Source organism: Podarcis erhardii, assembly GCF_964252035.2.
Source record: "Podarcis erhardii genome assembly, chromosome: 9".
NCBI classification, from domain to species: domain Eukaryota; kingdom Metazoa; phylum Chordata; class Lepidosauria; order Squamata; family Lacertidae; genus Podarcis; species Podarcis erhardii.
Genome location: NC_138512.1, coordinates 22,104,793 through 22,130,557, shown reverse-complemented (window position 1 = coordinate 22,130,557; position 25,765 = coordinate 22,104,793). Strand labels below are relative to the sequence as shown.

Here is a 25,765-nt window from a genome sequence, read left to right as displayed (position 1 = left end):
TTTTTTTGGGGGGACAGCTGCTCTTTCGCACCTCGGGCCCTTCCACTGACAAGCAAATGGCTGAGGTGAATAAGCAAGGGACTCCCAGAGTGCAGGACACTCATAGAGAGACTTGTTTGGTCTTGGCCTGTGGGACTGAGTCTGTGACACTTCTTCAGCTTAAAATACGAAATGTTAACATTGTGCCACCTAGGGATGTAAGGGCCACTGCACACTTGACAGAGAGCAGGAGTGTATTCCTGAATTAGTGATTGTACGCAAAACTGTGGCACAAGCAAAAGCAAGGCTATACAGAAAACATTTAAAGCGACAGAGAAAGCTTGAAAAGTAACAAGTTATCTCTTGGAACATTTATTAATCTATTAGCCGTATAGACTAGTTCCAGCATTTTTAGGTGACATTTCCGCCCCTGCCCCCCCCCAAAAGGTAGGAAAACTTCCAAAATAAAATGCAACCTGTCAAAACTCTCCCTGATTTAGATGCCTTCCAGATTTAATGAAATGTCACTACACGTTCCTAATCCCTAAAATTGCACATGAACTCAGAAGTGTAAAGTTGTGTGTCAGTGGGGGGTGCGACTGCATTTGACCACTGTGAAGATTGAGCTGTGAGACTGGTTTTTATTGCCACACGTGAGGTGGGAAGATAAAACCGCATCTGAGTTTTGTGCGTTAAGATGGCAGGTGGAGACTCGAATACGGAAAATACAGGAGAGGAAATCCTTCACATAAAATAACTAACATGTAAGGCAGACGCTTCCTAGCCTGGCCTGTTTCCTGACGTGCCAACTTTAAAGGTTTGTGTGGCGGGGTTATTATTATTATTTTGTGTGGAGGAGAATTCTGCTCCCCACCCACTCAGAAGTAGGTTTGCGTCCTTATATTGTGTTTGAGAAGTCTGGGCTTAGACACTATGGGATTTCACAGGAAGGCCTTGGATGAAACAAGACTCTGAACATGCTTTGGGTTCTTAAGTCACGTCAAACAGCACATCAAACACACAGTCTCTTTCACTGCCCCAATACACGTGTGTGTGTGTGTGTTTCCTCTCCTTTGCCATCAGTCTCCAGATCCATCGTGGATGCCCCTGTTGAAGAGGTCGTCTTGCGAACTATGTTGCTCAATCCCTTCGTAATAGGAGTTGCCGTTATGGAGGAACGTCCCCACCGCACGACCTTGCCGTGCATGTCCCACGGCATCACTGAACACCTTGTTTATCTGTTCCTCAGAAGGCATCCACCAATCAGGGTTGGACGTGCAGTGCATCCTAATGAATTCTGCAGGAAAATGTGGAGTTAGCAACAGTGGCCCACTGGCACCATTAGCTCTCTCGCAAGCTGGGCAGGGGCATGCGGTGGCATCGCATTCATACGCTGGGTATACATTCTTGGAGCCAATGCTAAGAGAGCCAACCCCATAGCTTTAACTCCCGCAACATGTAGTCCTTTCTCCAGCTCCCATCAGGGGCTTCAACACACCGTGAGAATTAACACAGTTTGTACTGGACGGCTGCACAGTGTGGGTTTCCAAAAGCATTTCTGGGTTAGCAGTTGAGGTGTTTGGGAGGGAAAGGAGTGATGGGATGTGTGGGATGTTAAGGAACAGCAGCAGGAACACAGGGAAAAGGGGTAGAAAACATCTGCATTGGAAACAAACCGTCTACTGACCGGGACAGTGCTGATTTCATACTAAATAAATTAAAATACTGCACGGAAAAGTGGACATTTCGATTCTGTAAAATTAACACAGGGAGAACACACTGGCACGACTTTTCTTATTTTGCACAACTTATTCACCAAGTCAAGCTATTCTGAACAATGTTGGGCAGAAGATTTCTGCATTGCAGAGGGTTGGGCCCTTGTGGTCCCTTTCCAACTCCACAATTCTGCGATCCTTGTTTTGCAGCTGATAGGGCATGTGGGATGGAGTTATGCAGGACTCCCAAGCCAGAGTGCTTTCTTTTGCCATTTTAATTTTATGCTCCTTTTTCTTTAGCTGTTACTCATAGCCATTGTACATACGCGGCTGCAGTTTAATGAAGTTTTCAAAATTTTGAGCGACTCCTACTGTGAAATGCTTCAAGATGTTTTTTAAATAATATGTTGTCCAGAAATTGAGTTATAAAGAATAAAATTAGCCAGAGCTGTAAAAAAGGGGGGGGGGGAGCCACACAGAGACACAGCCTTCTACTCTGCCTGCACAAACTGGCAGGGCTTAGGAAAAGGTGGCTTTCTCCCTCTCCCTTGTAGGATTATTTCGTGTTCTAGAAATATAATCTATGGCTAACAGCTTGGGCCCCATTAAAATTAAACCTCCTCCAACATAACAAAAAGCCTCAGCAAGCCATTCGGAGCAATAGGCATGATGCCACTAGACATCCACTTCAAATGTTGGGTGCTTTCACACAGCACCCTACTTTGGGGTTCATGCCAAGCGAGATTTGCCCAGTGTCCATGCAATGCCCTCAGCAAAATGCTGTCCCACATCACCTTCCCATTTAATGTGGATTATTGTTTCCTGGGAAAATCTGAGAAGTAAAAATAAAACTGGCAGAAAGAGTAAATCCAGATTAAATGGGACAGAGGGTGGGGTGGGGAATATGGGGTGTCATCTTGATGAAGATGATGTTGTGCAGATGTTGTAAAAAGGGGGGGGATTGCATGCAGAAGCCATACCAAGTCTACTATCAGCGACTGTGTGGAAGCTCCTTTCAGCAGTGTCAAATGCTGGGTAGCCACCAAACCAACAGAGATGTGTTCGAAACTCTGTTTTGCCTAATTCTCCCACTTAATGCCTGCATGCCTTGACTGGTGAGGTATATATGCAATTTACGTGCAAAAAGGCTTGCCACCTGCATTTTTTTTTTTTATTTAGTGTGCAATTGAGCACCCCACTGCTGACATTTAAGGACAGTCTCGATCCAGCAAGGGATGATTACCAGCATGCAGAAGCACACTCCCATGCCTGTGTGCAGCCAGTGCAAGTGCCGATCCACATCTGCATCACAAACCGGGCCCCACTGAAGCAGATGGATGCATCTTTCAAAGTGCATCCCATTCGGAGCCCAAGCTGCCACTGCACTCACATCTGCTGCTCCTCAAGCCTCTGAGGGACGATTCTGCTGCAATAACCCACACAGCTCAGCAGGTGCTAATCTTCCTGAGCTGTTAACAGTGCTGCTTCAGGGCAAGCCAGCTCTCAAGCAAGCAGGAGCTTGAAAGCTGCAGCAAGTGTGTCTGTCAGGCAACCAAGGTGACAGCAGTCACCTGAGGGAGGATGCACAAGGTGTCAGCCCTGCAAGGGATACCTGGGTCCTGCAAAGGCCGGTCAAACGCCTAGTGCTAATAGCAGGCCTGCCAAAGCCACTAGTCCTTAGCGCTCGACTGGAGCCAGTGTGTTTGGCATTTGAAAAGTTCCATTCCGGTGCCTCTACATTTAGATGTCATAAAGGGGAGGTGGAAGAGAAAGAATTTTCTCTCTTCTGAAATGATCTGCTTCACATGGCTATAGCGTGACACAAAAATAACACTGAAATAATCTCACCATTGCTCTGCAAAGGTAATAAAACCCATTACCGTATTTACTTGAGTCTAATGCGCATCTCTTTTTTTGCCAAATTAAGCTGCGAAAAATTGGGTGTGCATTAGATTCAATGGCGCATTAGGTAAAGGTAAAGGGACCCCTGACCATTAGGTCCTGTCGTGGCTGACTCTGGGGTTGCGGCGCTCATCTCGCTTTATTGGCCGAGGGAGCCGGCGTACAGCTTCCGGGTCATGTGGCCAGCATGACTAAGCCGCTTCTGGTGAACCAGAGCAGCGCACGGAAATGCCGTTTACCTTCCCACCAGAGCGGTACCTATTTATCTACTTGCACTTTGACGTGCTTTCAAACTGCTAGGTTGGCAGGAGCAGGGACCGAGCAACGGGAGCTCACCCTGTCGCGGGGATTCGAACCGTCGACCTTCTGATCGGCAAGTCCTAGGCTCTGTGGTTTAACCCACAGCGCCACCCGTGTCCCTAGACTCAAGTAATTAGACTCAAGTATTAGACTCAAGTAAATACGTACCTCACTGCGAGCTCGTGCTAGCCGGCAGTGAGGTGCAGGCTCTGTCCCACCTCTCCACTGAGGGGTGAGCAGCTGCAGGCCTCAATGGAGCAGTTTAAAAGCAAGCGAGAAGACATGCAGGATCCTTGCAGAGGAAGCACCTTACATCCGCCAGCAAATACTTTTTTGTTGTTGTTTCAAGGTTCTGAATATTGAGGTGCGCATTAGATTCGATGGCGCATTAGACTCGAGTAAATACAGTACGTCCTGACCTGTCAAGAGAGATCTATGGGTGGAAGCACACTGACACATGAGCAGTTGCTGCAGAGAAACCTCTGCAAGGGCGTCATCCATCTCTCCCTGGTTTTGCTGGTTGCGTCTTTTGCAACTGGACTGTGATAGTTGTTGTGTACAGTGAGTTGTATGTTGCCATGGCTAGACTGTGGCCATAAGACCAGGATATCGTCTGTTCCATTCCATTCCATTCCAGATGGTTTCCATATCTCATTAAAAATGGACCTCGGATACAATTCTATCTCTTATTCTGAAAACAGTGTATTGATTTCAACGAAGAACCACATTTCATTCAATCAAGGATTAACCGGGACAAGAAAAGCCACCTGATTTTTTTTTCAAACAGTGAATCCAAGTAATTAGATTTAGATGTGTAGATTAATCAACCTGAATCTATTTTATAATCAAGTTTAATTTAAAGTCTGATTAAAGTTTTAGTTGATTTGAATAGGCAGGGTCAATTATAAGCAATTGGATTGTGTTTTGATGAGAGGGGCTTGGGTAAGAACACCCTTTTTGCTATGGTGGCTGTTTTAGATTTGGCTTCCTACGATGTTGGAGAATGAAAAAGAAAATATTAAAGATGGCCTTGTCATCTAATGAGCAGCTGTTTGGGCTTATTACATAGTAAATTAGTGAAGGAAATGCTAATTATCTCCAAAAGAGGACCTCTTTTGAGGTTTTGGCGGCGGGGGAGGGGGAAGAATGCTTCTCAATGCTGCTCAAACTTTCTATAGTTATGAACCCTTTAGCAGCCTACAGTAAATTTTGGGGCATATTCTTGTCTAGGGCACATGCTCTGTTCACATGAGGCCAGCTGGGACCTCATTGTCACCTAGCAACAACTGGGAGCGCATCCTTTCAAACATCCTCACATCTGTTCACTGCAGGGGAAAATGGGTGGTGGTGAGGAGCAGGAGGAGGCAGTCTTCCAGAGACACTTCCCAACCCGTGCTAATTGTCTTAGTGAAGAACCCTCGAGTTCCCCAGAGCACAGTCTGAAAACTGCTGGATAAACTGACTAGACAGGTAAGTGATCAGTCAACCCATCTCCCATCGATTGATGGCGGAACCTCAGCCCCATGAACCCCATGTTTATAGGAAGCTCCCTGTTCCTTCTAGACCAAACATCTCCAACCTGGTGCTCCCCAGGGGTTCTGGACTACAACTCCAATCATTCCAACCAAAACAGGTATCCTGGCTGGGGCTGATGCAGTTGTTGTCCAAAGAGTTTGGGAGGCACCAGGCCACATAAGAGAACAGGAAGCTAAGCCTTCTTGCCTAAAAGCCCAAAGCCAATGCGGTGAAATGGAGATTGCGTATGGTGGACACCGAGTGAGAAGATGTAGTACCTCTGAGACATGTTACTTTTACTGGATCCAGAGGGCGTCTTTCAGGACCAGTGTCTCCTGACTGCACTGACCTTTTCCTTTTCCCAAGGCCGCACGAGTACTTAAGCTCATCGGTGGTGAAGACAAATCGGATGAGGTATCGAAGGAGCCTCCGCCCATCTTTCTTTGAGGAGTTCACTGCCTCGTCCCACTGTTTGCTAGTGATGTAGACGGGATAGTTGTTAAGCAACTGTTTGCTCCCCTAAAAAAATAAGAGAGAGAGAGAGAGAGAGAGATCAGAACAGTTTCCTGGTTTTTCAGCAGGCTAACAGGCAGAGAAGATGAAGTCAGTTGCCAAATAAAATAAAACAGAAATTAGGCAGCTGTGAAATGCTGACAGTGAAAACATAGGCTGACGGGAACAAGGACTTGCTCATACTGAGAATGAGCATTAAAAAAAATAAGAAATCATTTGCATTTTCTATAACAAGAACCAGTGAGGTATAATGAACACCTTGAGAGGAAAGAAGCTATTTATAATGTACTTTCGCAGGTAGGTTAAAAAGTGTCAAGATCCAGTGATTGGGAAAGCTATTTAAATATAATTTTCTTTCTTCATCTATTAGAATGTGCAAAAATGTCTTTTGAAGAGTGTGATCAAACAGGCCTTTCAATGGCAGCTGATGGATAGCTACTTCAGACGCTACTTTTTATAATAATTCCATTTACATAATTAACGTATTACCTTTTGTTTAACACCCTTAGAACGTGACAGCAGTTAAGTTGCAGGGGAAACTCTAAAGCGAATAAACAAAAGTTGCAAACCCTCAGTTCCCAGAGCTGCATGACTATTAATGAATTCTACGTAAAGGCAGATGACAGCTTTGTGGGGTGGACAATTCGCCCCACAAAATCTCTTGGTTGCCGTTTGCTTAGAATGCCCAGCTAAGGAAGCCCATAAGCAGGCATTCACCCTGATAGAAACATCTGGCTTTCTGTGGAAGCTTCAGGTGGGGTTCCTCCATGAGGCGATCGGTACTCAACCGCCAAATCTTTTCCTGCAACCCACAGTTACAAGGATGTGCTATGAATATGTTATCGGACACACTCTTAGGGAACAGTTGAAGAGAAGCAACAGTGAGGTCCACCAGGCCTGGCTCAAACAGCCTGTGTAACTCAGAACGCAGCCCAGACTCCTCAGCAGCAGGTTAAGGTTCCATGCTGGACACTAACTAGTTCATCAGCAGACAAGTCAAAGCAGAGAAGGTTCCATGTAGGAAGTGAATATACAAAACCAGGGGGTGCTGGGCCCCCATGAACTACCCTGGACCTTGGCCTCCCTTTCTTAAACACAACAAGGTAAATCCTGACACACACTAATGATTCAGGGTAACGCCTAACTGCAAATGGACCAGGCGGCTGTGGAGAAATAGTTATCTCCTGAAGCTCTGGTGTGGGTCTAACTGTGGGTGAGGGACACTGAACGGAGAACAGGATATTCCAAGCACCTGGAACAAAGTTTCACTCATCTCAAGGGAGCTGAATTGGGTGGCATTTCGAGTCTTATCGGGTGTTTTGTTTCCTGTACAAAGCAAGTGATGAATAGTTGGGCTTTAGGCATTGGAGTTGGAGGCACTAAGATTATGTTACTGTGGATCTCGTATCACCTGCGCATTTCTTCCTACATTCCCATACAAACCTGCTCAACCTATATATTTGTAAAGAGTAAACCAATACCATCTCCTGTGGCAAACATGTAGTCTGATGCTAAGGATGCTTGATTGGTAGCAAGACCCACAGAGTTGAATGGGACTTGCTCCCAGGTAAGCAAGATGCCTAGAATTGTCGCTTTATATTTCATGATTTGGGAAGGGGAAAGTGTGTGAAACATTGATGTTTGCTTAACTTTTTCATGTAAAGAGTATGCAGCAAATTGCCCTCCTGGTCAGCACAAGATTTAGGTCACTTCGCCTGTGGGCATTTAAGCCTCAACGTGTAATGTAAAACCCTATGTCCATATGGCTTTTGGGGGAGGGGTGTTCAGATCTCACCGCATTTTTTTCTCGGAGAGGATATTAAAGTTGACCTAATTACAAATGGCGCTACTCAAATATCTCCCTCTTTTAACATTCCCACCCCTCAATTATTGTTGAGTGTGCGCACAATGATCTAATTACAACTTGCTGCACAGCACTCTAGACTTAATGGCACTGATTTCTGTAAGTGGTGTGTTTCTGGACACAATAACCCTTTGTGAAAAGTATGCTGTGTTTTGGCAGAAATTCATGTGAACAAAGCACGTTTTAACCTCTGTACCAGCATATGATGCTATCTATCCATAGAGCCAGACAGAGACTTACAAAACAAAATGAAGAAACCTTCTAACACAACGTTATGTGGAAATATGTGAAAAAAGGCAATGTTCAGTTATGTGCCTTGTGTCCCGCTTCAGAGAGGCCTCACCTACACTGTCAATTTACAGCGCTTATATATTTTGGCAACTGTCACAGCTTCCTCTAAAAAATCATGTGAACTGAAGTTTAGTTAGATGCTGAGTGTTTGCTGCTGCAGATCCCCAAGAAAAGCCTCACCTAATTACAATTCCCTACAAAGAGGGAATCACTGTTAAATTAGCCTGTAGAGAGGGTATGGACCAAAGGCTGCAATTGTTCACCACAACACAGCAATGGAAGATGTTTAGCTAGTGCTAACATGCTAGATGTCTCCCATAGTTGCAGTGAAAAGGGCTCATTTCTGTAGGACCATCTCAAATGATGAACCCAGCCAATGGCAGAAGCACATCATCACCTAATCCTATGTGGAGAGAAGTCCAGATGATAGCTGAAATGGTCACATCAAACTTGCAGTTCACACATGGACTGGGCATGTACGTTTTACAGGTACAGTCCAACTTCGGTTTCCAAACATCTCAGCTGCCGAACGTTTTGCAAGCCGAATGCCGAAAACCCAGGAGTGAACGGCTTCTGAGGCGGATTTTTCATTTTCCCCCCCTTGACTTTGCAGCCAGCTGTTTGAGTCTCGGTTTTCGAATGTTTCGGAAGTCGAACAGTCTTCCAGAATGAATTGCGTTCAAAAACTGAGGTTCCACTGTAACAGGGAGTAAGTCTCAAGTTTCTAATGCTTGTCCACTGTATGTATAAGCTTTAACATCAGTTGGGGCCTATTACACAATAATGTCCACAAGAGATGTTATCATTCCCGTTAAAGTTTATAATGTTTGATGGTTCTTATGCTTTTAATTCTGTTGAGAAACCCAGCCAGATGGGCGGGGATAAATAAATTATTATTATTATTATTATTATTATTATTATTATTATTATTATAGGCCTGGTGGAGGAAGGACATGTAAACAGCAAATCTTGCACCAGGGTGTGTATTATCAATGTACCTAGGCTGAGAGTGAATGGTTCTCAGTGTCTTGAAAATGTAGTAATGCACTGCAGAAGATAAACGAGAGTTTTGCTCTTACACTTTTTTTTTTTTTTTTTTAAGTAAAAGGCATATTCATCCAGCATTGCATTATTTCCCTGTGTACACTTGCCCACTGAAGTAGCCAGGCTCCAGGCACTTCTTATCACCCCTGTACAGTACCTCTGCTGGCTGCTCTGCTGGCTGAGGAATCATAAGCTGATTGTGATGCTGAAGAACAGCCTTCAAGTAATCTAAAACAGTCTGGCAGGGCACTGTAGGAAAAACAGGGGAAGTGAGTGTACATCTGCTGATTATTATTAAAAAGGCAAACATATCAGCGAGTCAAACACCATTTCAGAAAAGCAGAATAAATCCCCAGAACAGTTTTGTTTACTCTTCCTTCCTGAGGTCCTTTGTGATGTGCGAAGAAACCCTCAGCAGGACAGCCCTCACCAACTCTTCCCGGGATTGTTGCAAGACTAAAGAAATGCCTCCCTTGGAAGAAAGGTGGGGTAAACATTGGACAGAAATGTAAAATACAGGAAGGGCGAGAAGGGAGAAGAGAATACAGAGACCCTTAAAAAGAAAGAGTCAGAGATGTGGTGGCAGGAAATGTGGATCAAGCATGGGGAAGTTGGCTTGGAGCCAGCCATACCGTGCTTGATTTTGATGGGCTCGCCCATGTGTCAATCACAAGGCCACTTCTCACAGCAGCCCCTAGATCTCCAGCATGAAGCATGCCTCTTAATTTCCATCATTTGGGGTGGATGTGGGCAGAGCAGTTACACCTTCAAGCTACGTGCAATTTCATAGATGGGCAAGTCACTAAGTACAGGTGGGTGAGGAAAGCCCATGCCAAATAGCACTGAGTGAGCAGTTCAGGGCAGGCTATTCATGCCAGCTGCCAGCAGGAGTACCCAAACACTGCGAGCAAGAAAGGGAACGGACAATGAATAAACCAGTAGGAACTCTAAGAATGTAAGACGAAGTTTGAGGCAGGAGTAGGGAGAAGCAGGGGGGAAATGTGAATGGTGGATAGAGTTACATCACTGCACGTCAAATTTAGCAGGTCAGTCCATTGCTTAGACTAGCTCAATATTGGCTGCACTGGTTGGCTCTCCAGGGCTTCAGGCAAGGGTATTCTAGAACAACGGTGGGAGAGTGAGAGAGGGCAGCTGGCTACAAAATGCTACCTGGCCACTGATGCCTTTTCTCATTAAATAGGGGCCTTGAGATGCTGATTCTAAAGGATAAGAGTTATCTGAACATCGTCTATATTTGGATGGCCAATGCAACCAGGGATGATGGGAATTGGGAGTCTGACACCACCACCCTTGGTCTATATTAAGTCATCTGAGGACACAGGTTACACCAAAGAAATGTGCTGGAGTATACTTACACCTGTCTCACTGGAATTTGTAGGAGGCTAAAGGAAACTAGCTAAGAAGAGGTTTCCAAAGGGTGGGTGCTACACTCAAAGAGGCCCTGCCATCCAATCTGAGAAGGAAGGAACAGCCCTCTGGACTTGGAAAAAATAGATATTCCTAGCTAACCTTTCTGTTGAACAATAGTACTGATAGTATGCTAACCCATTTATTTAATCATGAAGGATGACGTTTTAAGGACGGAACACTTTATGTTGGTTACGCTACTGCAAAGTGACAAGTAACAATATCCTGACACGAAACGTGTTTATTTGGAACTATGCCTCTGAATTCTGGTACATCAAACATCCATGGTGGCCTTGACCCTTAAACCAAACAGCACAAACTGATGTTAACAGGATTTATAGATGCTAGTCATTGGGCCTTGCACCTTATATATCTACAGCACTAGATGTCTCAAATGGTTTGGTTAGGATTACCTGGAATGCTCTCCAGCTTCCGTCGAAGTTCCTCGTTCTCTTGTTGCAATGAAATTACCTCCTGCTCCAGCTCTTGGCAACGAGGACAGTAGCCTTCCTCCTCCTCCTCCTCCTCCTCTGGAAGCGTGGAAGAGGACGGGTGGCCATGGGACTCGGAGGTTGCTGGGGATGTCCATCCACCCAACGTGTGCACTGGAGAGGTTGAAAGTGGATCCACGTCGGCCAAATGGCCAAAATCACTCAAGGAGGAAGCATTCTGAGATGGAAAGCTTCCAGAAAGCAAATAGTTTTGAAGGGAATCAGTAAAGACTCTCAGAAAAGCAGAGGTTTGCTGCTTCTTGTGCATGTACTGCAGCTCTAGGTCCAAGTTGTCTGACGCTTGGCTATGGACCATTTTCCCAATCTGGCACTGCTCTGGTCTTTCACTAAAGCTCAGGCTCTCCTGCTTAACACAGGAAACCAAAGACTGAGTGCGGCTGTTGTCCAGAAGTTTCCCACCACAGTTTAGAAGACTAAGAACCCGGCTGCACTGCTGGGCAAAGGCATCCAGAATCATACGGCTCTCTGAAACAGAAGAGGAGACAAATCACAGAAACCCAAAGTAGAGACAGTCTAGTTGGCTAGCTGGATAGAATGAGGAAGTAGATTACAGTAAAAATCCAGAATACATTATGGATGGAAACAGCAAGACAACATCACACAAACACATTAAATTCACCACGGTCCTGCATCATCATCATCATCATCATCATCATCATCATCATCATCATCACTGCCTCTCTGCCCATGAACCAACCCAGGCCCTGCATTTGGCACCCGCGGCCCTCCTATTTGTGCCCCTTCTGAAGGAGGTGCAGATGATGGCAACAGAGAACAGGCCTTTTCAGTGGTGCTTCCCCACTTATGGAGTGCTCTCCCCAGGGAGCTATGCTTGGCCCCATCACTATCTACTTTCAGGTGCTAGACAGTGGGTGGGATGTGTTATACCTGCCTTTTACATGCATGGATGTGTTCTTGGCATTCCTCACACCCCAAATACTTGATGAGGAGAGGTCTGAAGCCTGCTTTCCAAAGGCGGAAAAAAGCCAAGCAGGTCTCTTATGGGGTGGGAGAGGGGGGACACATGCCATCTGCAATGCTTTGGTGCAGGAGGACAATCTTAACTTTCAGTAGGGAAGGGACATGTGTGTGCAGAACATCCAGATGTCTGGTGTATAGCATCATCAGCATGTTGGAGAGGAATAATGGAACTTTAAAGACATTATCTCAGCCCATGTGGAAGCTGCTCCTCCATGACAAGGTCCTGTGTGGCAGAGAAGACTCTTAAATAAGTCAGCCACACAAATAGGGCTGATCATATAGTTCTTTTGGATAAATAGTTCTCACTTGGCTGGGGAAAAGAGCATTCCAGAGAGGCAGTGATGTGTTGCACAACATGATGGCTTTGGGCTGGGAAGACTTGGGTTCAAATCCCTGCTTTGGCCATGAAGCTCAACAGGTGGCCTTGTGACTCCCTGTGACTCAACCTCATTAACTTGTTTGCTGCAACGATCACAAGCAAAATAAGGTTATACACACCCTATATGAAGAAAAAGGACAGGACACAGATGCGGTAGACAGAAGCATATGAGAGAGGGAACTGTCCCCTTTGCTACCCAAGTGGCAGTCCTGCATGAACATTCAACACATTTCATGCATGCCCTGATCCCCTTGCTGACAATCAGTGCGGTGATGGTCAATTTTGGCTCGCACCAGCACTTGTTCAGAGGGATCAGGGGACCAAAGGTGGAGGATACCCAACTGCAAAAATGCCACTTTCAATTCCATTTTATTGAACAAATGGAGGTAAGTGTTGTCAGTCTTGCACTCGGATGCAGAACTTTGTAGATCTCACACATCCGCAGCAGTCTAGTCTACAGACATCTGATGAAAACTTCCTTCCATAGGGAGACATACACCTGTGGGGTGAACAATATGGCTAATGGCTAGTTTGTCCCCCTTACAACCAGTCATTCCTCCAGGCTGCCTTTCCTTCATAACCAACCCCACCCCATGTGAATGCAATGTCTGCTTTGGCCCAGGTACCCATCCAGACGTAAGACACTGCAGGACCATGGAGAGCTCCCAGGAACTGCAGAAACTCTATTCTTTATTCTAGCCCTGATGGATTCTAAAGCTCTAAGGCCACCACCCAGCATGCTGTCATTTTAGACTCTGGAATACGTCCAGGGGTGCCAACAGATTTGAAGAGTCCAGTACACTCTATGTGGCTTAGGCCCTCCAACCCACTCACCAAAGAGGACACAGATTTGCATAACATTCACATTTTGCTCTGTGTCATATGCAAATGTGTGTCCTTTTTTTGCAGGTGGTGTGGAGGGCCCAAAAATAAAATCAGTGGTTTAACACATACTAAAATGTCTGACGGACAGAATGTGAACTAATGAAACTTTCCAAGCTCAGCCTGTTGAATTCCTGCCTGCCACACCGTTGTGAAAGGCAGAAGAACCCTGCTTTCCCTCAGTGCCAACCCTAAACCAAAGCCCACCTGACAACAGAGAACTCTAAACCCACCCTGGACACATTTGATGGAAGGAAGCTTCCACAGGAGTCACACAGCTCTAGAGAATGAGAAAACAGGAAACAAAAAACTAACGAGAGACTCCTGCTAACATCAGATGATAAAAGAATAATGAAAATGTAAATATCAGTATCAGCCTCAATATAAGGTTGCCTTCCCTCATTATTCACTCACTCCATTTCTCTTTTGAAAAATATCAAAGGAAGATATTGATTGGAACTTTGTAATTCAAATACACAGCAGTTTTTCATCCGTTTTAATCCTATAATCAGATTCTAGACCTGAAGCTGTATTTACTGTGCGCATTTTAATCAGGATGATCCCAAGTTCTCAGAAGTTCTCTGCCTTTTGTATCTCCCCTGCACCTCCTCCATCCACAGAAGAAGAAACATATGAATGGAGACTTCAAATTACATTATATATGCTGCGTTAAATATTATGATTTCCCCTAGATTGTAGGCATGATTCACTTTTGATGCCGCAAATTTAAATGTAAATGACTTATCACATTTTAAAATCAGGAAAAGATAAATTTATAGATATGGTAAAAGGTAAAGGTAAATGACCCCTGGAAGGTTAAGTCCAGTCAAAGGCAACTATGAAGTGCGGAGCTCATCTTGCTTCAGGTCGAGGGAGCCGGCATTTGTCCACAGACAGTTTTCTGGGTAGATATAACACCAAATGAGTAAGGAAGCTGTCCTGAGTCTCTTTTATTTTTTACATACTGAGAAAACGATACCACTTATAGTATCAGACTATGTTGGGTATGTTCCAACCAATAGCTTAAACCAGGGATGACCAACATGGCACTCTCTAGACACTGTTGGGCTCCAAGGGTGTTTCCAGCCTATTCCTATTTTCAGCTGGTATTCAGTCACATTTTGGCAAATTCAAGCTGCGCCATTATAGTTGACTGGAGGTCCTGCACAAACAACATGTTTCCTCGTAAGATCAGGCTTTCTGTGATAAGGAAATTATGCGAAAACACACTGCACAGTGTTGGTAGCAGTTGTTTTGACACAAGACCATCTAACCTCCAGACAAACAAATCAGAATAAATGCTCATGAAATAACCAGTGCTGTCAAACCTCTCTGCAGAGTCACCAGGGTGGATGTGCAATAAACAGGGCATCTGGAAGAACCCAACTCTCACCAGCTCCACTCATCATGGTAAATGATTGGGGATGATGGGAGGTGAGATCCAGCAACATCTGGAAGTAACTGTGTTGGCTGACCCAGCTCCAATTGTTGCAAATCTTAAAACCCATGTGCATCTCTAGCTATACATTTTGCAGTGGTACATGGACCTAATGGGCATAAGTCACGGTAAAAGAGCAAGCATGTGCACGCACGCACACACACACATTTATATGCAGCTTGATATATTTACATTCATTAGCCAGACAATGCATGTTTATTTCTTATGAAGCAACCGAGTAGAATATCTGCATGTTTTCTTTTGTAAGAGGGCTAGTAAGAGATTTTATTTGAAGAGGAAAGTTGACCAAAGGAACCCAGAACGTTTCCCTAAGTGTCATATCCTCACAGGTCCTGGGGTGATATTCTTAGGAACAATTGTTTATAGCAAGACTCTTAAATCATGTGCCGGTGCATCTTTTCTGAAAACTGCAGGTGCCCAAACAAAATTAGAGCTTGTGCTGTAGAACCTTTTTGTCCTACTGTAGGAATGGCACCAGCTGGAAATAAGGCGGATCTTAAAACAGTCTTGGGTGGTTTCAGCAACATTTTACATACCAAAATCCCTCAGATCTTAGCCTCAACTGGATGCTGGATAACAGTTCCAAATCCAGTGCTATTAACAACTGTGTGGGTGTAAAAGTTCACAAAAAGAACATAAAGAGGCATGGTGTTTATTTACGTGCTTGGGTGCACTGTTCTGACTCAAAAGGATTATCTTGCCAAAACTAAAACTGTAAACTGAAGACTGAATGTTCACGTAGGAGAAACCTACAGAGCAGAAGGTGTGAGAGTTAGCCTTTCACTTACTGAAGAGGCATTTTGCAACCCTGCTCAAAACATGCAGAAAAAAGGCACGTTCCTTCTTGAACTGCAAACTTCAACAAATCAAAGAAAAACTACTTGCACATGGAAAGTTAATACATCAAGCAAGGCTAAAACCCTTTCACCCAACTCACTAGCCTTCCACGTGCAGGGAAGTGGCATTTTGTTTTTAAACCTCGGGGGACTTTCAAAGAGGCAAGATAATCTTTTTGAGTCAGAACAGTGCACCAATCGTGGTCTGAAGTCCTACAGCTCAACTCAACACCTCATGAAAATAGTCTCTTACTGATGTCACGAAACAAATAAGCTCAAGGTGGCTTTGCATGTGAAGGTAAAGCAAGCTGGAGATTCACACACCCTCCTTTTGAGCCTCAGGGGTCATGTGCAAATGGTGAACTTGTGAGTTTCTCATGTAGTACAGTGCTCAAGATATGGAGACAACGCACAGAGCTTACAGCAGAGAATGTGTATGTATTCCCCTCCATATGTTGCTTCAGAAGAACAAAAGGCAGTCTTGTGCTGAGCAAGAGGGAACCCCAGCTGATGAAGTATCTCAACCCCAATGACAAAGCATGAAGGTTTGTGTGAGTTCAGCAGAAGGGTAAGGAGGAAAAGGGGAAATCATTCTCCCTCCCTCTTATTTGACCTAAGAGTTCTGAAGTACTGGAAGCAATATGCCTCTGTGTACCAGCTGCTAGGAATAACAAGGCGGAAGAGTGTGGTTGTGGGCTTTCTATAGGCATCTGGTTGCCACTGTGAGAACAAGATGTTGGACTAGATGGGGTTTTGGTCTGATCTTTTTATGCTCTTAACATGCAGACTTTACACCTGGCTAACTAGCAATAGGGAGAAGTGCAGCTACTCTTAGCTTTTTCAACATACAGTGGTACCTCGGGTTAAGAACTTAATTCATTCTGGAGGTCCGTCCTTAATCTGAAACTGTTCTTAACCTGAAGCACCACTTTAGCTAATGGGGCCTCCTGCTGCCGCGCGATTTCTGTGCTCATCCTGAAGCAAAGTTCTTAACCCGAGGTACTATTTCTGGGTTAGCGGAGTCTGTAACCTGAAGCGTCTGTAACCTGAAGTGTATGTAACCAGAGGTACCACTGTACATGCTTATTTTACATGGCGTTAGTTGATGGCAAAGTTGTGGATCTGGCCTCAGATGCCACTACAGCCCTGTTAACTAGGCAACTGCAGAAGCAGCTGTCATAAAAGACAGATGGTGTGATACAACAATGTGCCCAATGAACATTCTGGTATGGTAACAGTACTAACTTAGGGTTGAGGCAGAGGCGATATTTGTGGCTTGCCATTTTTGTGGTTTAACAAATAGGCAGAAAGAGGCCGGAAGGAGAGATCAAGCCAGATCAGGACCATGGAGAGAGAAAGGCTTTAAGCCACAGTCTCAACTGGAATTACCCTGCATGCTTGCAGTTTGCAATGAAAGGAAAGGTCCCATTGGCACCATATTGCAAACATGCAGGGGGATTCGAACTAGAACCCCAATCTCCTGGTCCCAATTCAACCTGGCACCCCGCAAAAGGAAACATGAGATGACTACAGTCACAGGGATTGTCTTTCAAGAAGCTGCGTTGGGTTCATCTAGCTCATGAGTTGTACACTTCTAGCAATACCCCTCTAGAATTCCATGTGGCAGTCTCTCGTTGGGAGATTCCAGGGATTGAAGCTGGTATCTTTGGCATATGAAACAAATACCTTTGCCACTGCCCTCCCTGCCCTGCCCACTTCTAGGTAAGCAGCAGCAAGGCCCTTATCAGGAGGGTGGATCTACGCCTATAGGGGCCACTTTTGAAACTGACTCAGCATCTCATATGAGCTTTCGGCCATCAGCCACTGGAAAGACAGGAAACAAATAATACAGCAAACAGCATATAAAGTAAAACATACAACCCAGCTATAATGCAAGATGAACAAGCTGGGAATAAAAATCACTGGGTGATGGGGTGGCTTAGTGTCATTTGGTAAGACAGGCCTGTAACATCAAGCCATATTGTGTGCAACAGCTCTGTGGAATGCTTGAACAGGCTGCACACACCCTAAAAACTAACATGCACAAGTTCAAATTGTGCCATCAGTTCTCTTACCTCCTCCCTTCAAAAATATTTTTGAATCTGCCTTGTGCTTTGGCCTTGTGTGCATTGGATTTTGTGCAGGCAGACCCTGTCCAAACATTACAGTGACATGGGGTGTTCTGGAGGTGCTGGAGATAGGATAAAAGTGGGAATGACAGAAGGGGCAATCTCTGCCTCTCACCATGCGTACAAGGAAGGTAGGGGAGAGCAACTTCTGAAACGCATGCTAATCCTTCACCTGAAAAAATCACAAGGTATCCCTTCTTCAGCTCCAAAACCAAGCTCTCCCTATTCTTTGGGTCTGCGTAACTACTCTCCCTGTGGGTTGATTTTCTGGTGCCAGCAATGGTTTTATATAATTAGGTAACTCTCTGCCTGAAGTGACTAAAATGTTTGCATTGTTAACAAGCCTCATTTTGTATACAAGTCATTCTTCCTTGAAAAACAATCCTGCAATGTTGAAACATCTGTGTCCCTTCAGACACACACACACACTGAAAATTTTTAACAGCAGTTGTACAAAAGTGAAAAATCATAACAGCAGCTTCAACATTCAGCTGGTGTGCTGCTGTTTTGCTGCTACTTTCCACAGCAGCTCTGCATATCTCTTACCTAAGCGTACCTTCCATTCTCTTAGACTAATAATGCAATGACATTCTGTATCCAATCATATTTACCAGACAGTTAAATGCCTTCTGAAGGGCATTCCAATTCTGCAAAGACAGCACTGGTGTTTTGATAATGAAACAATATTCTGATCCCTCCTTTCGACCCAGTCAATCTGAACTCCCTTGAGGACATGAAAAGCAGAATAGAAATAATTTACAAGTTTAGAAGACCTGTTTATTTAATGTACATGGGGGGATCTACACAGAAGAAGTGACAGTGAATGCGGATATTCAGAAAGCTTTAATGGCAGGGCAGAAAGAATAATCACATTTTTAATCATTTACTTATTCCATTCTGCAAATCAAAGAGATCTTCATGGGATCTGCAGGAACTGAAGAAAGCAATGAGCTATATGAACTTCAGAACATTTGAAAATGTTTGCAGCTTTTTGCAAAAATTATTGGGAACTGTAGCATGATGAACGTGCTAAGAACACTTGCCAATCACCCTTGAACTGTGATTCTGTTGGGAAAGAATGACTATTACACCAGTTTATATCTGTGGTGTAGATACTCCCTGCGAGAACAAGAGAAGAAATTGATAGGACTGTAAGCAACAGAATGGGTTACACACAGATCTCTGGAATGTGATGATGTGATGTGACACAGCTCTTTGAATTGCATGTCTTGGTCCTACCATGTGTAGAACACCCTGAGCAATCTAGGGCGTTCTTCACGACACACACACACATGCTGCACTCACATGAAGCACATCACTTCTGACGGTAAGAGTTGTTTGGCAGCGGAACAGACTCTCATGAGTGCTGGTGGCCTCTCCTTCCTTGGAAGTTTTCAAGCGGGGGTTGGATGGGAAAGGGTTAGGGGTACACCTGTGTAGCAGAGTGAGAGATGGTCCCCCTCGCAGAGCAGTCTCACACCACAGGGCAATTTGTGCATGCACACGGGCAGGCAAATCACAGGGGTGCTCATTGTCAACCTCCCTTCCAGTCAGGCAGTGAAAAACTCCTCCATATTATTAGCCCCACCATAATGGCTAGTTCCTTCACATAAACTCCCAAGGGGCACCCAAGGAGGCCGCTCAAAGCAGATACAGCTTGCACACTAAGGGAGGGGCATCTGATGGATGCAATGAATTTGAAGGAAGCAGCCCTTTTAAAAACAAAACAAATGAAAAACCATTGCATTTGCTGGAAAAAAAGGCAAGCAGCCATCAAAGCGACCAGACCAGGCTTTCATCCACCCCCTACCCCCCCCACTGCATTCTCCTATATAAATAAATAAGCAAAGGCTGTGTCAAAATGAACAGATGAGTTGAGGTGCCCATTGCTATCAAAACCAGATGGTTGCCTCCCAGTATTCAGCCTGCTCAGTCAAACCCTGACTATTTTCTTGGACCCTCAGTATATAAAACGGGGATGCTGTTATTTGTGATGGCAAACAAAAGCAATCATGCCTGCCAAGCACATACTATAACAGTCAGCCTTTCAGCTCTGCTAGACAGAAAGTAATTAGAATGCTTTTAATGTCCAAAAGAATGATGCTGATAGGCTGCCACAGATGTGTAGATTTATGAATATTTATACGGTGGTTTATAGCTGACACTTTTATCAGTTGAAGAAGATAAAATATCTGCCTGACTCAAAAGCTTGACAGTCAGGTTAATAAAATCTCATTAAAGAGAATGACCTATGCAATTATATAGGATTTATTGTAATTCATTTTTGATTGTAGTCTGCTTAAAGATGCAATTTCCCATTTCCTGGTGCCAAATTTAGGCTGCATATCAAGAACTATGTGAGCTCTAACACCAAGCCATCAGTAGGAAAAGGAGAACAGAGAGAGGGATAGAGAGAGGGAGAGGTGCATTTAACATCTTAGTAGGTTATACCTTGAGAGAGGGAAAATATTTTGATCTACATCTCAGTTAACACCCCCACGCCAAGGCTCAATAAATTTATTTCTAGATATATGTATATATTTTTAAAAAAATCAAAATCTACATGCACACATCTATTGGGGGGATTTTTTTAAACAGTCTGTTTTGTGCTAATGGGCTGTATCTAGAGTCTGTACATTTTACAGAAAGCAAGTCACAGAAGACTGAGCTGTCACTCCAATGGTCATTTGTGTCCTGTGTTTTTTCTCACCTCATTGGAGAAGCAGTGTGCTGCTCTCATCCAAAAGATCGGGTCACAAAAAAGCAATAATCTTGATCACAAAGCAGCGGCAATAAGAAATTTCTACCAAATGCTAACCCATTTTCTACAGAAAGGTTTAGGCAGGGCATGAAAAACTTTGTTCAGAGGGTGTCTGAGGTTTGTTTTTTTAAATGTTTATCTAGCAAGAGTATCTACAACAGTTATTACAAAATGAAGAAAAAGTCCCCTTTGGGGGCAGAAGTCATATGTGCATGATGGAGACAAAAAGTAATATAAGAAGCCTATCGTATGAGCCTGTACTGTAAACTTAGGCCATGTTGAGATTTTTGAAATGCAAGGGGTTGGATTAGATGACACTTGGGAATGGCTTCCAACTCTACAATTTTCTGATTCTATGACTATTCCTGTTGGTAGCGTCTCTCCAAGGATTCAGGCTAAGCTCATCCCTATTTCCCAAGAACCGTTTAAGATCTATTATTATAATCATTTACAAGAGCACAGCTTAGTTTCTCCTTTTGCCAGCTCCTCCCACACCTTGAACCCTTTGACCTTTTTTTTTTTTTTTTACATCCATACTTTCAGTTCTATCCTATTACTCACCTGAAGGTTGAATGCGCACCAGGGGAGTTAATTTGTTAAATAAGGTCCAAAACAAGATATGCAAGCATGCTTGTGTTTGTACTTTTGGTAACGGATGAGCATGTTTAGCCTGGAAAAGAGAAGATTAAGGCGGACACAGGATAGATGCTTTTAAATATCTTAAAGGGCTGCCATGTAGAAGGAGCAGACATAATTTGTCACTCCTGAGGCGGGTTCAGACTGTAGGGAAGCAGAATCTGGCTGAACATGAGCAGAAACTTCCTAACGGGAAGAGCTATTTAACAGTGGAAGAGGCGACTTCAAGAGTAGGTTGTCCTTCTTGGGAAAAACTGAAGGAGACCCTGGACACCTGGATGCTGTAATTGCAAGATTCCACAAGACCAGACCTGATACGTATCAGAATGAGTGGGGAGGCGACTCCCAGGCATCAGAGTAGATCCTGGTAGAGGAAGCGAGATAAACTTGAATGGAAAAAAAGCCCAGTTCTTAAGCTTTTCCCTGGTTGGCTCTCTATGGCAGTGCTTCTGAAAATGTGGGTGGGTCCTCTTGGGGATGTGGAGAAGGTCCAAGACACCTAGAAGGTAGGTGCAAATGGTTTGGGGGGGGTGCACAGGGGGACACTAAAGGAGGAAGTCACAGCCAACAGAGAGACTTTTCTTGCTACTGCCCAGACTGCTTTGCATGGGAAGTAGCAGAGATGAGCAGGCATCAGCTGAGGACTTCTGGCTTCCTTCTTCTTCTCCTGCCTCCTTTCCAAGCTGGTTTTTGGAGGGAATCGGAGGCCCGGGTTGCATACTATATGTTTAAGGCAGTATTATACCACTTTAAACAGCCATGGCTTCCTCCAAAGAATCCTGGGAACCGTAGTTTGACAAGGGTGCTGTTAGGAGTTGTTAGGAGACCCTCTACAACTGTCACAGTGGTTTAACTATCAACCCCTTTCCCCAGGGAACTCTGAGAATAGTGGCTCTGTGAGGGCAATAGGGGGTCTCATAAGAACCCTCAGCACCTGTAACAAACTACAGTTCCCAGAAGCCATGACTGTTTAAAGTGCTCTGGTGCTGCTTTACATGTATAGTGCAGATGGGGGCCTGTAGTGGCCACCTAGTCCACTTCTAACACAGAGTGCCCCCAAGCCACAAATTCTTACATCCACTTGTTTTGCAAAGATTTGGTACACTTATCTGACAAATAGTTGGGTTTGGGCACACGGTCGAGAAAGCTCAGTGAAAACGGTCCAGAATCCTGCTCAGCAATTAGTATCGTGGAAGGGAGTATTGTGGACGGCAGCAAGGACTGCTCAGAGGAGACCAGGGATAGAGAACTGAGGGGGCAGACTCCCTTTGGGGGAATATAGGCACCCACTGTCCCTACCTTCCACTGGTAAACCATAACCCCCCAGGTCCCAGCTTCCATTAAAAAAAAGAAAAAAAGTTTCTAGCATTTGTAATATTTTATGTAGGAGACAAAATGTGCACACAGTACTCTCAATTTTTTTTTGTGAGAAACTAATCTGCTGCAGATCAAACCTATCAAACCTAAGGAAATCAGCCCTGAGGAAGGAGAGATCCTGAAGCTGAGGCTCCAATACTTTGGCCACCTCATGAGAAGAGAAGACTCCCTGGATGTTGGGAAAGATGGAGGGCACATGGAGAAGGGGACGACAGAGGACGAGATGGTTGGACAGTGTTCTCGAAGCTACTAAGATGAGTTTGACCAAACTGCGGGAGGCAGTGGAAGACAGGAGTGCCTGGCGTGCTCTGGTCCATGGGGTCACGAAGAGTCGGACATGACTAAATGACTAAACAACAACAAATCTGCTGCTCACCTTGAGTGTTTTTACTCTCTCACTCCTGAAAAATGTCTGCTGATGGCCATCCTGGGCAGCAACCTTCCTAAGGCCACATGCCCAGGGGGGAAAACAGGTGGAGCAACAAGTGGGCTAGTTTTAACACACATTCACACACCCCTTTCTATCCTTCATCACACAGGTGAGCAAAAGGCACTGTCAGAGTTCAGGAGGCATTTCGGCCAGAGAAGAGGGCAAAGCAGGGTCTGTGAGGGGCATGGCTTTGGAAGAGAAGGTGTGGCATGGAGAGAGTCCTGTGGGATAGACAGAGAGGCACGGAGGACTGCATTTTGACCCTTTGGCCTGAGTTTTCTCACCTCTAGATTAAGTCCGGCTGCTACAGTCCCCCTCCATGCCCTTCTTCCCTCTGGGCTAGCAGCTGTGCGACAAGAGGAAAAATGGTGGTACTGAACACAGCAGATTCGATCCAGATGCGGATCCCAACACAAGGAAATGTTCCCCACAATTAGGATCTAAAGCACCCCACAATCTGTAGGGTGTTTTGCGCACTCCCTCCCAACAGAAGACTGGCCGACAGGTAACTTGCAGTCCCCAGAGGCTACTCCCTAGCTTTTCCCAATTTATTCATTTCTAAAGGAAGAGAGTCTAGACTCTCTGGCTCGTGAAACCCTTTATGCAAATCCTTGGAGAGGGTGGGTAGGATGCTGGCTGTGGTTATTCATCAGCAGGCTTAAGGTGCTTTGTGCATGGGCAGAGACTCTTTTTTCATTCTGCTATATATTATCGATGTTTGCCTTCCGGCACTGGAAATTTTAAACCAGTTCTGAGGCTGAGCAAATGTGAAAAGCTTCTGAAGGGTTGTGGGTTTGAAATGAAGCTGGGAAGGGAGAGGAAGACCTTCCCTCTAATATTTTAAGAACCCACCCATATGGGATACTCAGACTTATCACCAACCACAGTTTTGAACCTTCAGCTTCACTGATGTCTCTTTCAGGCACCTTCTGTCAAATTATAATCACTTTCCCCCTCTCCAACTGAGGGGATGCAGCTATAGCCAAAGAACCCTCCAGTTTTTAATAGCAGGACAAGCAACTCAAAGCCCAACAGCCAAGATGGATCATAGTCAGCTTGCCTAACGCTTTGCAAGGCCGTTTGCAAGGGATGCCCATCAACATGCAACCCAAGACGCCTAAACGCAGAGGTGACCTCCTTGGTGTGTGAACCAATGGCACCAGTTCCTCATAAGGACTGGTGTAGGGCAGTTGCCAAGAGCATTAGCTAGGGGACTTCCAGTTCCCATCTCACCTGAACAATGAATTATTCCTCTCATCCTCAATTCCCTCTTTGATCTGCAGTACTGTACAGGGACCCTTGGACCAGCCTATACTGTTGCAAGGCAGGACTCAATGCCTAGGGGCCAAGGTCCCTTCAACACCCCCCCAATACAATATTTGACGGGGCCAGACTCCCTTCCGAGTTGATGGGCATTGACATTCAAATGGTGTGCCTGCACGGCATCATGTGATTGATTATGCGCATCATGTGATTGATTATTTCCTTCAAGTTGGCACCCCGGTCGTTAAAATGATGGGCTAGCGATCACTCTGAGCACTGCAAACGCGCTCCTCCCGCTACAAAACGGATTGTCGTGTGCTCTGCACATGCCCCGAGGCACCCTTGCTACTTTGCACAGCGCCCTTCAGAATAAGCTTGGGCGCGTGTGTGTGTGTGTGTGTGTGTGTGTGTGTGTGTTAGAGGGAGGAAGCTGAACTTCTCTCCCCGCGAAGTATGCCAGAAGAGGCACCACACGCCAACGACCCCGGCCAGCCCCCTCGGCCAAAGTTGGTACCTGCGCTGAGCTCCAGGCTGCTGCTTCCCTCGTTGCTGCTGCTGTTGCTGCTGCTGCTGCTTGCTGCCCCCTGGTGGCCGTGGCCGTACCTGGCCGACGAGGACGACGACGAAGCGGCGGCGGCAGGAGCCGCTGCCTGGTGTCCCAGCTGCGGAGCCGGCGTCCGGGGCGGGTGGCCCTGCGAGGCTCGGACGCCGGGGTAGGAGCCGTGCGCCTGGTAAGGCAGCGGGTGCTCGATGAGGGACGACGACGAGCCGACGGCGGGCAGCGGCTGGAAGTGCTGCTGCTGCTGCTGCTGCTGCCCGACGCCCGCCCTGACCTGAGGGATCTCCACCATGGTGGGTCTCTCGTAGCGCTTGCTCAGCGCCGGTCTCCGGCTGCTGGGGAAGGTCTTGAGGGCGCTGTAAGGGCTGCGCTGCTGCTTGTAGATCTTGGCCCCGCTGGGGCCCTCCTCCGCCACCGCCTGCATCGCCTCCTCCATCGGCAGCGCCCGCTCGCCCGCGCTCTCCAGAGCCCCGTCTGCCGCCGCCGCCGCCTTCGCGCTCCGGAGCCCCGTCGTGCGGCGCTGGGGGAGACGCGGGCGGGCGGGCGGGCGGGGGGAGTTGGCGGCTGATTGACAGGCGGCCTCGCCAATGCCTGGAGGGAGAAGGGCGGCGAGGAGCAAGCGAGGGAGCCCCCACCCCGCCCCGCCCGCTAATGGGAACGGCCCGGGGTGGGGAGGCGGGAGCGCCTCAAGGAGCGCGGCGCTGCTGGCTGCGCCTCAGGCGGCAGTGGCGGCGGCGGCCGCTTTGCCCAAGGAGCCCGCGGGGGCGCTCGCCGGGCGGGCCACGACCAACCCGCTCCGTTCCCTCTGGAGTCAGGGCGCCGCCGCCGGCGCCTCCTGGGGCAACTCCGCGGGACTCCGCGCCTCAAAGCGCGCCTGGGCTGGCGCAGCGCGGGAACTTTCCCGCGCTCCAGGCAGGCACGTTTCCTCAGAGACGTCGCGCGCGGGGGAGGGGCGGGCTGAGTTTAAGCGCGCAGAGGAATCCTGAAGAGGCTCCACTCGCGCGCAACTT

General features: G+C 46.1%; 1 protein-coding gene across 2 annotated transcripts; it reads right to left on the bottom strand.

Annotated features, from left to right (window-relative positions):
* Positions 1-335: 335 nt before the first annotated feature.
* On the bottom strand, positions 336-25,259 carry BEND4 (BEN domain containing 4). Of its 2 annotated transcripts, none has more exons than XM_081875836.1 (5): positions 24,711-25,259; positions 10,965-11,528; positions 9,281-9,372; positions 5,690-5,930; positions 336-1,276 (listed from the first exon to the last, which is right to left on the bottom strand). In XM_081875836.1, exons 1-5 carry the CDS (start codon positions 25,189-25,191, stop codon positions 1,059-1,061), a joined length of 1,596 nt encoding a protein of 531 aa, XP_081731962.1. In that variant the 5' UTR covers positions 25,192-25,259; the 3' UTR covers positions 336-1,058. The 2 variants fall into 2 exon arrangements, with proteins under 2 accessions (XP_081731962.1, XP_081731963.1); XM_081875837.1 differs by having other exon boundaries at positions 1,139-1,276; positions 5,761-5,930.
* Positions 25,260-25,765: the final 506 nt, after the last annotated feature.